General features: G+C 24.5%; 1 protein-coding gene across 2 annotated transcripts; it reads right to left on the bottom strand.

Annotated features, from left to right (window-relative positions):
• Positions 1-1,063: 1,063 nt before the first annotated feature.
• Positions 1,064-13,406, bottom strand: LOC137811345 (protein DETOXIFICATION 29-like). Of its 2 annotated transcripts, none has more exons than XM_068613038.1 (9): positions 12,988-13,391; positions 10,257-10,798; positions 7,711-7,797; positions 3,278-3,334; positions 2,915-3,153; positions 2,721-2,839; positions 2,491-2,577; positions 2,249-2,370; positions 1,064-1,247 (listed from the first exon to the last, which is right to left on the bottom strand). In XM_068613038.1, exons 1-8 carry the CDS (start codon positions 13,306-13,308, stop codon positions 2,287-2,289), a joined length of 1,536 nt encoding a protein of 511 aa, XP_068469139.1. In that variant the 5' UTR covers positions 13,309-13,391; the 3' UTR covers positions 1,064-1,247; positions 2,249-2,286. The 2 variants fall into 2 exon arrangements, with proteins under 2 accessions (XP_068469139.1, XP_068469138.1); XM_068613037.1 differs by lacking the exon at positions 1,064-1,247 and adding an exon at positions 1,894-2,116 and having other exon boundaries at positions 12,988-13,406.
• Between the last annotated feature and the right edge of the window lie 277 nt (positions 13,407-13,683).

Raw genomic sequence — 13,683 nt, forward strand, 5'->3', positions numbered from 1 at the left:
TCCCCATCTCCAATTTTCATCACTGCACCGCAATAACTCCCCACATCTAACATCACTACCACAGCACCTCCCCACTGTTGCTATAGCCCCTCACCGTCTAACCAGAAAAGTTCTGAAATATATATTCTAAAATCTAAAATACTAAATTTATATTATTAATCCTAGACCCTAGAATTTAGAATACAATATATTTCCGATTTTAAAATTCGAAATTCAATGTATTTTGGGTTCGAAAGACAATGTGTTGTTCACTATAAAATCAGGAATATCAAAGAGTTTGGATAACTGTATATATTTTTTAACCAAGTCTTCATTACCATGATCATTATGAATAAAACAGTCTATTCGAGCGTTTAATGACGAACGATTATTTATGGAACAACAATCATATGACCATTCCAAAGAACGTCACCTAAGAGATTTATAAATACCTACTCTTGAGGAAGTACAAAGTATAATCTATCTTATCATATGCTCTTAACTCTCACATTGTTAATTGTTAAGTACTTATTGTGCTCCCATTGACTTAAGCATTGAAGACTTTTTGTAAGTGGATCTTCATTCTCTCTTTTTGATCGGTCAACCTACAAAACTTGATCCATGAAAAAGTCATGTATTCTCCACCTCGAAATTCTCTTAAATTCATTTTTTTGTTAGAATACAATGTATTCTAGAATCAAGAATTCATAATACATTTTATTTCAATTGTAGAATTTAAAATACAAACCATAATTTATATTCTGATATAGAATTTATAATACAAATTTGTATTTTGAATTATATAATTGAAAATATAAATTTTGTCTTTTAAAATTTTTAATGTTATAAAAAAATATTCATAATTTTAAAACTTAAAATATAAAATTTAATTCTGAATTATACTGTATTCCAAATAAATATTTTTTAATTGTATTCGAAATAGATATTTTTGAATTGTATTCGAAATAGATAATTTTGGTTATTTTAAAATATATGGGATGTCAAAAAAAGTATGGAAGTCCAGGAAGAATTTGCCCACAGTCCATTTTTGACAGTCTCTTCTAAGGAGGGAATTCCTAGCAACTTTTCCAAAAAATCATCTTTTAATCTTTCATGTGTACAAGTTATTATATGTACTGTTGAAAGCAAACATTGACGTGAATTATGAGAATACTCCTTCTTCGTTTCTTCTACTTAATCTTCTAAATCATCACCCAAACAACTTATGCCTGCAATCTGGTCCCCAGCGTCATTCCACTCCTCATTCCCTGAAATCAATAATTATTGTCATGTTGGGATCAGGACTTAAATAGACAAATAAAATAAGTTAAAAGTAAAATGCAAAAATAAGGTTTTCATGGAAATGGTTCACTTTCATTATTATTTTAAGGATTTGGATAATTTTAAAAAAATAAAAATGAGCATGTCCACTTTGAATATACGACTTCTGTAAAAGAAATGTGAACCATATAACCATTTTGAATTTATTATTAAGAAGTAATCATCTTTATGTAGATAATGAGTTTTTCTTTTTTTACTAAAAGTCATTATTCTTAAGATGGTTTTATTTATTTTTACTTTTTAAATAGAAGTTTTTATATGACAATTTGAATTTTCTTTCTCAGTGTTTATGTATGTGATTATTTAACCTTTGTTTATTTATGTTTGTATTAACCGAGTTTGTTACATATTTAGTAATTTAGTTTTTTTATTTAAATTTAAGAATTAAATTTATAACTGAAAAGTTGTTTTTTATTTAAAAAAAACAATATTTCAGTGTTTATATTTCTTAAGATGTAGTTAGGTTATCTATATGATAAATTTTGAATACTTTTTTTTAAACTTAGGCTAAATTGAGTTTTATTCGTTGAAAGGGGTTCTCATTTAAGAAGAATCACGGAAAAAGACATAATGTGAAGAAAACATTTTCATTAAATAGAGTGCAATCTAATGATTTAATACATATTCTTGTTTTTCACATTAAAGCAACATCTTTAATATTCTAAATGATTCAACCATAATAGAATCTTCTACATTGGATCTTTATTCACTTCTTGAACGACATCCTCTAGAGATCCACCTCATCATCAGCACGCTTAAAAACACTCCATATTTTGATGAATGCACAATATATTATCTAAATAAAATATTTAAAAAAGTAAATTAATTAGAAATGCAAGAAACTCAAATTCAGTATACTTAAATTCCTAAAAATCTGTGAGCATAAAAAATTGGTAAATCTTTTTTTAGCTGAGTTCAAATGTCATACCATCTTATCTTATGGTACCAATTCTCCAAGTGCAGTATTCATGTTTCTGCTTCTGAGTTCTCTTTGTCGTCTGCTACTTTATGTCCACTCCATGTTTGTACCCTATTTTCAGCAAGGGAGGCCTGCAATTTTGTGTTAGTTTCAATTAATAATTAATTGTGTGTATGCTCAAAACAAAGAGTTCACTTGAACTTGCAATTGTTCATACACAATAAACTATCTGAATACTATTATTATTTTACCTCCTTATTCCAGTTAGTTTTGTAAATCATCACCAAAATAACAATCGTTTGTAGCATAGTTCCGGATATCATTCCTTGCCATATTCCCTATCATCCAACAATAAATAACTCAATATGATAAATCAAATTAAAAAATAAAAATGCTCTATTAACTATTATCTCCTTAATGAGATCCGAAACATCTTTCACTTTTTATATACAATAATTTAATCATATATGTTATGATTTACCTTGATACCTCGATCAAACTTATAACCCAAAAGGAGACCAAGAGGAATTCCAAAAAGGTAGTAGCATCCTATGTTTACATAAGCAACAAGACTCTGCCATCCTGCTCCAATGGCAACTCCTGCACAAAACTAAAAATCTGAGACATACACTAATCGAAGGAAAATTGATGTTTCAGTCTTTGAATTCACGTTACCTGAAAGAACAGGTTGAACGTTATTAATGACAATGCAAAAGCTCAACAATGGTGTGAGCTCCTTCACTAAGTTTTTTACTTCTGTGTCGTTTGAAAACAGAGAAGGATACTCATTCCGTGTGATCATCAAAACAAAAGCCAGAAAAAGTCCGATCAAAATGGAAGTGATGACAGCAACCACCAGAGCAAATAATGCTTTTCTTGGGTGATGTGCCCCTAGTTCATTTGATATTCTCACACTGCCAATTTTCATTCAAACCTTCCATTAACCAATTCTATAAATATATTACTTATAGATAGAAATATATACTTTAACTTCATAATATTTTGGTTTAGTATAAAGTAAGTGGTGTGGAATCAAACCTTGTGGCAGCGTTCAATCCGAAAGATACCATGATGGTCCACCCTAATATATTCATGCTGCAAAATAAAATATAATTAGGTCATTTACTTGATGATTTATTCTCGTTATTAATTTTCTAATTATTTTGTTAAATAAAAAAAACCATTCAAATTAAGCAAGAAGACAAGAAAAAAAGAACAAGTTACCGAGTAAATACATCTAATGCCTTGAAACAAAACAACTTATGGAGTTAATGTTGTAATAATTTAAAAAACAATTTTGTTTTTATTACTATGACCAATATTCTTTGGATGCTTCGATGTGTCTTAAATCCTGTGAGAAAATAAGGTTTAGGGTTACTCATATTTTTTGTGAAAGGAATGCATGTGCTGATAAGTTGACTAATTTAGAATTTATTCAAAGAGAATCTTTTCATTGGTATAATAGACTACCATCAGTTTGTTCTTAGAATTCTTTATGAATAAGTATAATCTATCTATGTATCGTTCTTGTTAATGTATGAGTTTTGATCTAGTCTCTCGTATTTTTGTATTTTTTTTTAATAATATTTTTTTTCATGACAAATAATTGTTGTTATTTGGGGTGTCAGCATAACTGAAATGTCAAATTGCATAATAATGCCTAACATGAAAGTTTTTATTTTAAAAAATTTAGTTAATTTGATTTTTTAATATATTTATTTTTTATGTATAATTTAATTCATATTTTTAAAAAAATTCAACGGAGGAATATTGTAAATTTTTTATTCTGCAAATTAAGATACTAAAGAGTGTGTATATTTTTAATACATTTTTCTTTCTTATAAAATTTTAAAAGTCTCCATCTTCACCAATGGCCTTTATTTATTTATTTTTTTCCTTTCATTCTACTTTGTATTAAATTTATAATCTAAAAAAAAATCATGTTTTCAAATATTTTTTTATTTTTTTTACTCTATCATTATTAATTTTGTGCATGTAATTCAATTATACACTTTTTTGTTCTTTTTTTATCGGCAATACACTCTTTTGTTGTTTCTTCTTTCTTTTCAATTAACTCATTTTGTTTTTCAAAAGTAACGATCTTATTCCATTTTTTCTTATTAATTTGTGATTTTGTTTTCAATAATATTATCTCTTATTTACCCATATTGAATTTAGTTGTATCTTTTTTTTTAACCATTTTTCTACATATTTTATTTTATTTTATTTTCATCTCTAATTTTGATTTTTTTTCAATAATATTGTTTATTTCTTTATTTATCTTCAAATCTGATTTTATTTTTATATACATTTTTCAATCGAAAAGTACGTTATATATAACAGATAAGTTTATGTGCATATGCAGTAATTTTTTAATTAATAAATTGTTGAATTATATTAATTCCCTTCTATTTTTATTTAGGCAATAAAAAATTCAACAAAATTATGCACATTCATGGTTAAATGCCTTTAATTTCTATTTTTCTTTTGTTAATCTTTTTATTATATGTCACCTAAAAAAATTAAGTTTCATTTAATTTAATTTTTCCTACTTGTTTCTGCATCTGCAATTCAATTAAACATGATTTTGTGTTTTTTTATTGAACCAATTCTTTTACAAGCAATTGTTACATTCTGTTTATTATTATTATTTATATATTTGAGATTTGTTTCCAATAATCTTGTCATTTTTTAAGTATATTTTTATACCTGTGTACTTTCAATTGAAGAGAATAATAAACACTTTTAGGGTGAGAAAGTTTCAATCTTCAATTTCATATATATATATATATATATAAATCATGAAATAGAAATTAATTTATAGATATCAAAATAATTAATTGTAATAATAATTAAATTAGAGACCATTTTAAAAATTAAAAACAAAAAATCTAAATTAGTTTATATTATTGTTAAATAATTTCTAAATTAATATCTAATTGATAGTTAAAATCTTAATTACTAATTAGATATAATTTAAAAACTATCTAATAATAATAAAAACTAATTTAGAAACCAATTTTTTTTTATTTTTAAAATGACCTCTAATTTAGTTACTATTGTAATTAATTATCTTAGTCTTTAAAAATTGATTTTATTTCATAATTTTTTTAATATATATATATATATATATTATCTATTATCTATTTGTTTTCTTGTCGATTTTTTTAAAATGAATATTTTTTTCTCATTCAGTCCCCTGGAACATACCGTATCTTATAAAATAATATGCAAGCATATTGTGGTTTGACATTCCAACAAAAAAACTTTTTAAAGAATAACTCTAACGGCAATACAACTTTAAACAATATGTGAATTATTAACAATTAAATTAAACTTTTATGTTTAACACGTTTATATTTTTAAATTTTGTCTTTGTATTCGTCTAAACCTATATACAAAAGAGATTCTTCTATATAACTGTTTTTAATTTTTTTTTATCTTTATATTAATATTTAATTTTTTTATTAGACATGGTATCATTTTTTATTTTTTTAAAATATATTAAACAGTTATAAAAACAATTTTAAATATAGAACAGTTTTCTTTAATTTAATTTTTTGAAATATATTTTTATTTATTTAATTTTTACAATTTGAATTTTTAAGATTTTATCACTATCTTTTTTCTTTCTCACTTTATATTTTTCTTTCTCAAATCTCTTAAAATCTAATAACATGAGTCTCATATACACCTTTCATACATACAGATACACATTAATTTATATTTCATTTAAATAAATATAAATATACATATAACAATAGTAAAAATAAAATAAAAAATGTGAATATACATGCGTTTCACCTTTGTTTCCGCTACTAGTCGTTAAATAATAATAATAAATTAAGTTTAACGTCAAAAATTTTGTGCTATGTTTTTAGTTTTACTTTTTCTATATATTTTATTTCTGTATTATAAATAAAGTATAATAAAAAAACAATTTCAAAATTTAAACTTCACTACAATTTTAATTTTACGCTTTATTGGTAGTTGAAATTTTGTTCCATTTGATACCGTAACAATTGATTATTTAAATTTTAGATATCATATTATAAATATTATATTTCAAAAGTCTTACTTTTTTCTTCAAAATTTGGATTTTAACGTTAAAAAATTTAAACAATGATAGTAATAAACACAATATATGTATTTAATTAGTAAATATTTTTTTTAAAAAAACATGTACTTTTAGTTATGATACAATTTTTTTTTATATAAGAAGTTTGTTAGTATCTTTTTTTATTAATAGCTTCAGTTTACATACTATTTATTATTTACACTTTTTATTTTATTTTTAAAAAATATTTTTATATCTCTACTAAAACATTATTAAATAAAAATTAATTTAAAAAATAAAAATAATTGATTATTATATTAACTAAGTTAAATATTATTTTATAGATAGTATCAAAATTTTAGGAATAATTTTAAAATATAAAATAGTTGATAATTAAAGTCTTAATAATTTTAGCTATTAATTTAAAAACTAGTTTATAAATTTATTAAAAATAAAAATTAATTTAGATGTTAATAATTTTTATATAAAAAATAATATATTAATTTAGTTGATATAATAATTAATTATTTTAACTTTTAAAATTAATTTTTTTATTTAATAATTTTTTAAGTGTATTTTATAGCATTTATTATTGATTTTATATTTATCCAACATTAAGTAGAAAAATAATATAGATTTTATATTTATCCAACATTAAGTAGGAAAATAATCTATACAAAACATATGGATAAAGAGATAGAAAAAGTGGCAATAATAGTTAGTGGCAAAATTTATACTAAAAAATCACAGAAGAAAGAGACCGAATTGTAGTTAGTGCCAACTGTAGTTAGTGACCAATTTATCCACTGCAAAATCCCATTAGAAAAGATAGAAAAAGTGATAGTTATAATTATAGAAAGATTGGTAATCATAGTTAGTGGATATGCCACTACTTGTTAAAGTTGATAAGCTATAAAGTTTACAACGTTGGAAATTGTTCTTTTTAGTCCCATCCCTTTACTTCATTATTAACTATTCTTGGGATTGGTGAAAGTAGTGAGTACCAGGCTTAAAATATAGCATTAAGTAATTTTTAATATATAAGTGTTATTCCACTTTTATTTTATTTTATGAGTTTTAGAATCATGTTATTTGTAAAATATTTTCTCAAATTTTGGTTAGATTATTATAAAATTTATATTTAATAACTTTTTCTTTGTATTTAACTTTTTAAGACCTATAACTTATATCTGATATCGGCGTGTTCTATTGAATATATGGGTCATAAGTTTAAAATTCTAAGCTAACCTTCATATTAGAAAAGTTAAGACCACTGTCAATATTAAATAAGACCTTTAATTATAAAAGTAAATAGATTATTTTTTAGATTTATAACATGATAGTCTTAAAAATCTTATTTAAAAACCTTAAAAATAAAATAAAAAGCAAATAAAAGTCTATATTAGTGACTGACCAGATAGAAAAGGCGCCTAAGTAGATTTTTGCATTTTTGAGGTATCCAGCGAACAAAAGCAGAGCCATAAAGTACCATGTTTCCAAACTGCATGCATCAGACACAGTAATATACACCAAATTAAATATCATAAAAGAAAATAAATAATATGATAAAAAACAATATCTAACAAATATTGTAAATAAAATATAATTTATTTGCTATGCCCCTCTTAAATTTTCCTCTCATGACATGTTTGTTTTTCAGTTTACTTATTTATTTTATTTTTAAACATCTCATTTTTAACATTATTATTTTTTGTATTCCTTTCCCTATGTACATATCATATTACTCATTATACATATATACTAATGTATTGTTTTGTATGTTGAAGTAAAAACCACTCAAATATATTTGATATATAGTGTTATAATGATATTTGTTGAAAGTTATTTGTAAGACCTAAAGTTGTAATAAATATGAGTTTTAAATGAATAAAAAATTATAATATTTATAAATAGGTTATGGGTAGTTATTCTTTATTTTCTTCTCTTCTTTGAATGTTTTGTAAGTGGAAAATGTTGTTGGTCCATGATTTGATATTTGAAAACTTATATGATTTGATATTTGAAAACTTATATAAAGATATGGTGTTGAATATCTGAAGGGCAGAAATTAGTTGAAGAAAATTATGAATTAGAAATTAATTTTATATAAAAAAATAATTAATTTTTATAGTAATTAAATTAGATACTATTTTAAAAACTAAAAAAAATAGTATTGTTAAATAGTTTCTAAATTGGTATCTAATTAGCTATTAAAGTTTTAGCTATCAATTATTAAAAATTTAAATTTGGTAACAAAAATCTTGATGACTAATTAGATACTAATTTAAAAATCATTTAACATAATAAAAATTAATTTAAAAATATTTTTTTTTCACTATAATAATTAATTATTTTTTTTCTATATTTGATTTTTATTTAATGATTTTATTGAGTTTTTTAATAAAATTTTATGTTGTCAAAAAAAACTAAAAGAAATTTGTGTATAATAAATTCATGCAATCTCTGAAAGATAAACAAAAGAAATGAAGGATGATTTTCACCGACAGTTTTGATAGATCAAATATTAGTGTTTAGTACAATATGTTTAATACAAAAATTTCAGAAGATATTAAGTATGATAAATTATAGTGTCTCATTACAATGTAGTTGAAGATTCGGTAAAATAATTTAGTTAAAATAATATATATATATATATATATATATTATCCATTTTAAAACAGTTTACCCTTACGTATTTATTTAAACTGTTATAATTAATTTTATTCAATGCTATTATAATTTGAAGTTACATGTGTTTTTAAATTCTGATATTTTTAGTACCATGAATAAATAAATAAAGATTAAAAAAAGTAAAAGAGACAAAAAGAAAACACGAGAAAAGAAACAAAGGTTTTTTCACCAAAATGGTGTATTTTTTTTTCATATTTACAAAAATGGGCAAAATCAGAAAAAATTACAGAAATGGACAATTCTTGGTCAAAGTTGCCAATGGTGTAGGCAACATCAATTAAATTTGTTAATCTCTCTACTTTTTATTTTTTAATTAAAGTTTTTAACTTGGTTGACAACTTCAGTGTAAATAAAATTGGATATTGGATTGGCAAGTTCAGTTCATTTTTATTTAAAATAATTAATTTTGTTAAAAATTAAAAGACATATCAACTCCACACGATTAGAAAGGCATATCAAGTTCAATTCCATCCCATTCGAAACGAGGATTATTGGTCTATTTATACCAGACCAAATTTCATACCTGACCCCCACATGCGACGTAAAAACTCGGGACGACCAATTACAACTCATTTGCATAATGAAATGCATCAACCAATTCAAAACAAGCCAAAAAAATGTTTTTAGTGTCGCAATGAAGGTCATAACAGAGGAAATTGTCCATTTAGACAATAGAATAATCCTTTGTAATGTTGTTATCAAATATTTTAATATCATTTTCTTTTAATGACTTCTATTCAATATTTTCATTTATTTTACATAAATACATGTATATTATTACTTTTTACATATTATATAATTTATACTTTTTGTTCTTACAACAAGGGCCAAGAACACTAGAATCAGGTTGACAAGATTATATACCATTTTCTTAAATAAAATTAAATTAAATTTTGATATTATAATTAAAATAAATTTTTTAACTATATACTTTTATTTCCAAAAGTATTAATTGTCATTTTTAGAAAAAAATGAACTGATCTTGCCAATACGGTTGACCACTTCAATGGAGTGAAATTGTCAACCCAATATCCAATTTTATTTACACTGAAGTTGTCAACCCAGTTACAAACTTTAATTAAAAAATAAAAAGTGAGAGATTAACAAATTTAATTGATGTTGCCTACACCATTGGCAACTTTGACAAAAAATTGCCCATTTCTATAATTTTTTCTGCTTTTGCCCATTTACTTAATAATGAAAAAAGAATACACCATTTTTGTGAAAAACCCATAAACAAAGGAAAGGAAAGGTTGAGGTGAGACTCACCAGAGCATAACAGCAGAGGCAAGAGAAAGGCGAAAGAATCCCCAAAGATTCCCAAATGCTTCCCAGGAGAACCCCTTCCACGCTGCCCCACACCTACCACTAAGCACATACCCCAACTGAGCCACCACTATGAACCACCACGACCCATTTAGCACCACCGCCGCACCCGGCAGACCCCACTCCGCCTTCATAATCAGTAACCAGCTCAAGAGCGGGTGCACCGCCATGGTCACCCCGGATATCGCAGCGATGACAATGACCTTGCTCTGCGTCTGCAGGAACTTGGCCACCGGAAAATTCACCGCGTACGCAAACAGCTGCGGAATCATCCATATGGCGAATTTTCCTGCAGCTCGAGATATCTCTGGGTTTTGGCCTATTAGAATCAGAAAAGATCCTGCGAAGATGTAGAAAAAGCATAGAACACAAGCCGTGCCGAAGAGTAACACCCATGATCTTTGCATGTACACGCCTAGCATGTTCAGCTTCCCTGCGCCCACTGCTTGCCCACACAGCGTTTCCAACGCGCTTCCCATCCCTAGCTGCTCCAATCAAACCGATTTTATTCTAACATCACCTTATACCATCTAATTGTTACCCTAATACCTAACAAACAACAAAGATAAAAAAAAAAAACAGAAAACACACACTACAAATTTATGTGTAAATTATCTATTTAGCATTATTTTGTTTTTATTTCTCCATTTAACATTTTTTATTTATTTTTCTATCTAATACTATTTTATTTTTTATTTATCTATATAGCACCATTTCAAAAATAAATAAATAATAAAAAGGAAAATAAATGTTGATCATAAAAAAAAAAAAAATGAAAAATTATCATTCATTTAATATTTTCTTTAATGGTACACTAAATAGTTTGTGAAAAATGAAACATAATTAATGACGAGAAGTCCATAATCCAGTAATATTGGACATGTTCTTTATTTGTGTCCTAATGCTTGACCATATAAACATTTTTTTTTCGATCATGTTGTTCTCTTATGTTCATATGAGTCTTTATTTAACTTGATTTTTTTTATTTATCATTTTTTTAAATTTATTATTTTATTTATTTATTTTTGAAATGGTGCTAAATAGAAAAATAAAATATAAAAAAATATTAAATAGGGAAATAAAATAAAAAATGTGCTAAATAAAAAAATAAAAAGAAATATTAAATTAAAAATAAAAATGTAAATGATGTTAGATGAAAAATTACCACAATTTACTCTTTTGAAAAAATATCTCTTCACAGTGCTATTCATTAACTATTTTTTATAATAGAATATTATATAATTGTAAAGTGAATGTACGTAACAAACTATGCAATATCATGGTTTTACTTTTTCGTTTAATATCCTTTTATACAAAAGTCATGATCGTACACTTTTACTTTTTTCTTGTATTCAAATTATAACATTTTATTTATATTATTTTAATATAAAATTTTATATTACATTAATATAATATTTTATTATCAAATAAATGTTGATAAAAAAGAGTGGTCTCAGAAGAATTTCTTTTCATACGAAGGGGTAAATATACAAGTGACTGAGGTAATAATTCCTTTTTTTAATCATCAATAATAGCTCTCTTTTTATTATTTATTGGTTTTAATGGAGGTTGTGCATGCATCAAAAGCTTCCTTTTTTTTTTACTTTTTTTTTATTCTTTCACTAAAAAAAATAAAAAATAATTAATTATTATAATAACAAAATTAGAAACTATTTAAAATATAAAAATTTTTATAGTTTCTAAATTAGTTTTTATTGTTGTTAAATGGTTTATAAATTATATCTAATTAGCTACTAAAGTTTTTCTACCAAATTTAAAATATAAATAATTAGTAATTAAATTTTTTATAGTTAATTAGATACTAATTTAAAAACTTTTTAATCATAATAGAAACTAATTTAAAAACTAAAAACAAATAAAAAATTTACTCTAAAATAATTTTTAATTTAGTCATTATAACAACTAATTATTTTTTTTTCTAAATTTAGTTTTTATTTCATCATTTTCTTATTTTTATTTTAGTATGCTTTCTACTTTCCTATAAGCCTATTTTTTTTTTATTAAGATGCTGTTTCAGATAATTTATTAAATAAGGATAATCAAAGCCAACTTTAGTCCAGCAAATTAGTTAATTATTGACATATATGACATATTTTAACTACAATGCAAAACAAATTTTTAATATTTTAATTAAAATCATAAATTTATTTGTAAATCTTGTTAGTAATGAATTAGTTAAGTATTAGAAAAAAAAATTATAACAAAAGTTAATCAAGTAATATTCTCAAACCTTCTAAAATAGAAATAGTTCAAGGTTTAAATAAAAATAATAACAAATTATTAAATTCTGTTTTTAGTTTCCTTCATCAAAAACAAAAGTTCAGCATATTTATAAAAAAATAGTAGATAAAAATAATCATTTAAATTATAATTTATTAATCAAATTATTGAAAGAACATCTCAAAATAAAAATATTCTTATATCTGAAAGTAAATAAATAGAAAACATAACAAAAAAAAGTACAGAAAGAAGGTCATGCATGCATATGCATGCATTTCCATAAAAAAATAAAAAATAAATAATAATAATAATAATAATAATAATAAATAGAGAAGTTTGTTTGAATATACAACTTCTGAAAAGCCTTGTCGTAAATTTTTGTTAGTAATTTTGGCTAAACATGTATCAGTTTGATATATCTGTAGGAGTTTACCATTATGCCGTAGGAGAAGCCGGCGATGAGGGAGTTCTCGACGGAGACGGCGGTGAGGGCGATGGTGCCGATGTGGCCGGCAAAGATTTGAGTGAAGGCGCCGAGGGAATACTTTGAGACAAAGGAAAAGATACCAGGGCCTGCGAGGTACCAGAGCTTCTTCGACTCCGCCACGAATTCCCTATAGAACTCGCCGGGGCTGGTAATAGGATCGATGTCAGCGGTTCCAGCGGTGAAAACTGCGGCGGTTCCTCGTTGTGAGTGGATTTGATGGGATTCATCTGCTGCGTGTGCCTGTGTGGTGCCATCTGAGTGCTCCATCAATGACAGTGGAAGTGGAATGGAAGTGGTCGATAAGTGATATAAAAAGAGATATAAAGGAACACAAAAGATAACATCATATTAGGTTAACCATATGCGGGAAACAAAGTTGCTATATACCATGATATTATAATACTTGTCAAATTATTTTACTTTACTTCAAACTTTATATCTCTTAATTATATAATTTATTTAAACATGCAGATAAATAGTTTTATTAAAAATTTATTGTCCTATTCTATTCTTTGCAAGACTATATAATTTCATACAATTAAAAATAAAGATATTTCATAATTATAACTTTTATTTTATAAACAGTAAGATAAAGTATGAGTTTCGGATACCGTTCAGACACGTCTCTTAAACAATATGTTT

The sequence above is a fragment of the Phaseolus vulgaris genome, chromosome 2 (assembly GCF_000499845.2).
Source record: "Phaseolus vulgaris cultivar G19833 chromosome 2, P. vulgaris v2.0, whole genome shotgun sequence".
NCBI classification, from domain to species: Eukaryota; Viridiplantae; Streptophyta; class Magnoliopsida; order Fabales; family Fabaceae; genus Phaseolus; species Phaseolus vulgaris.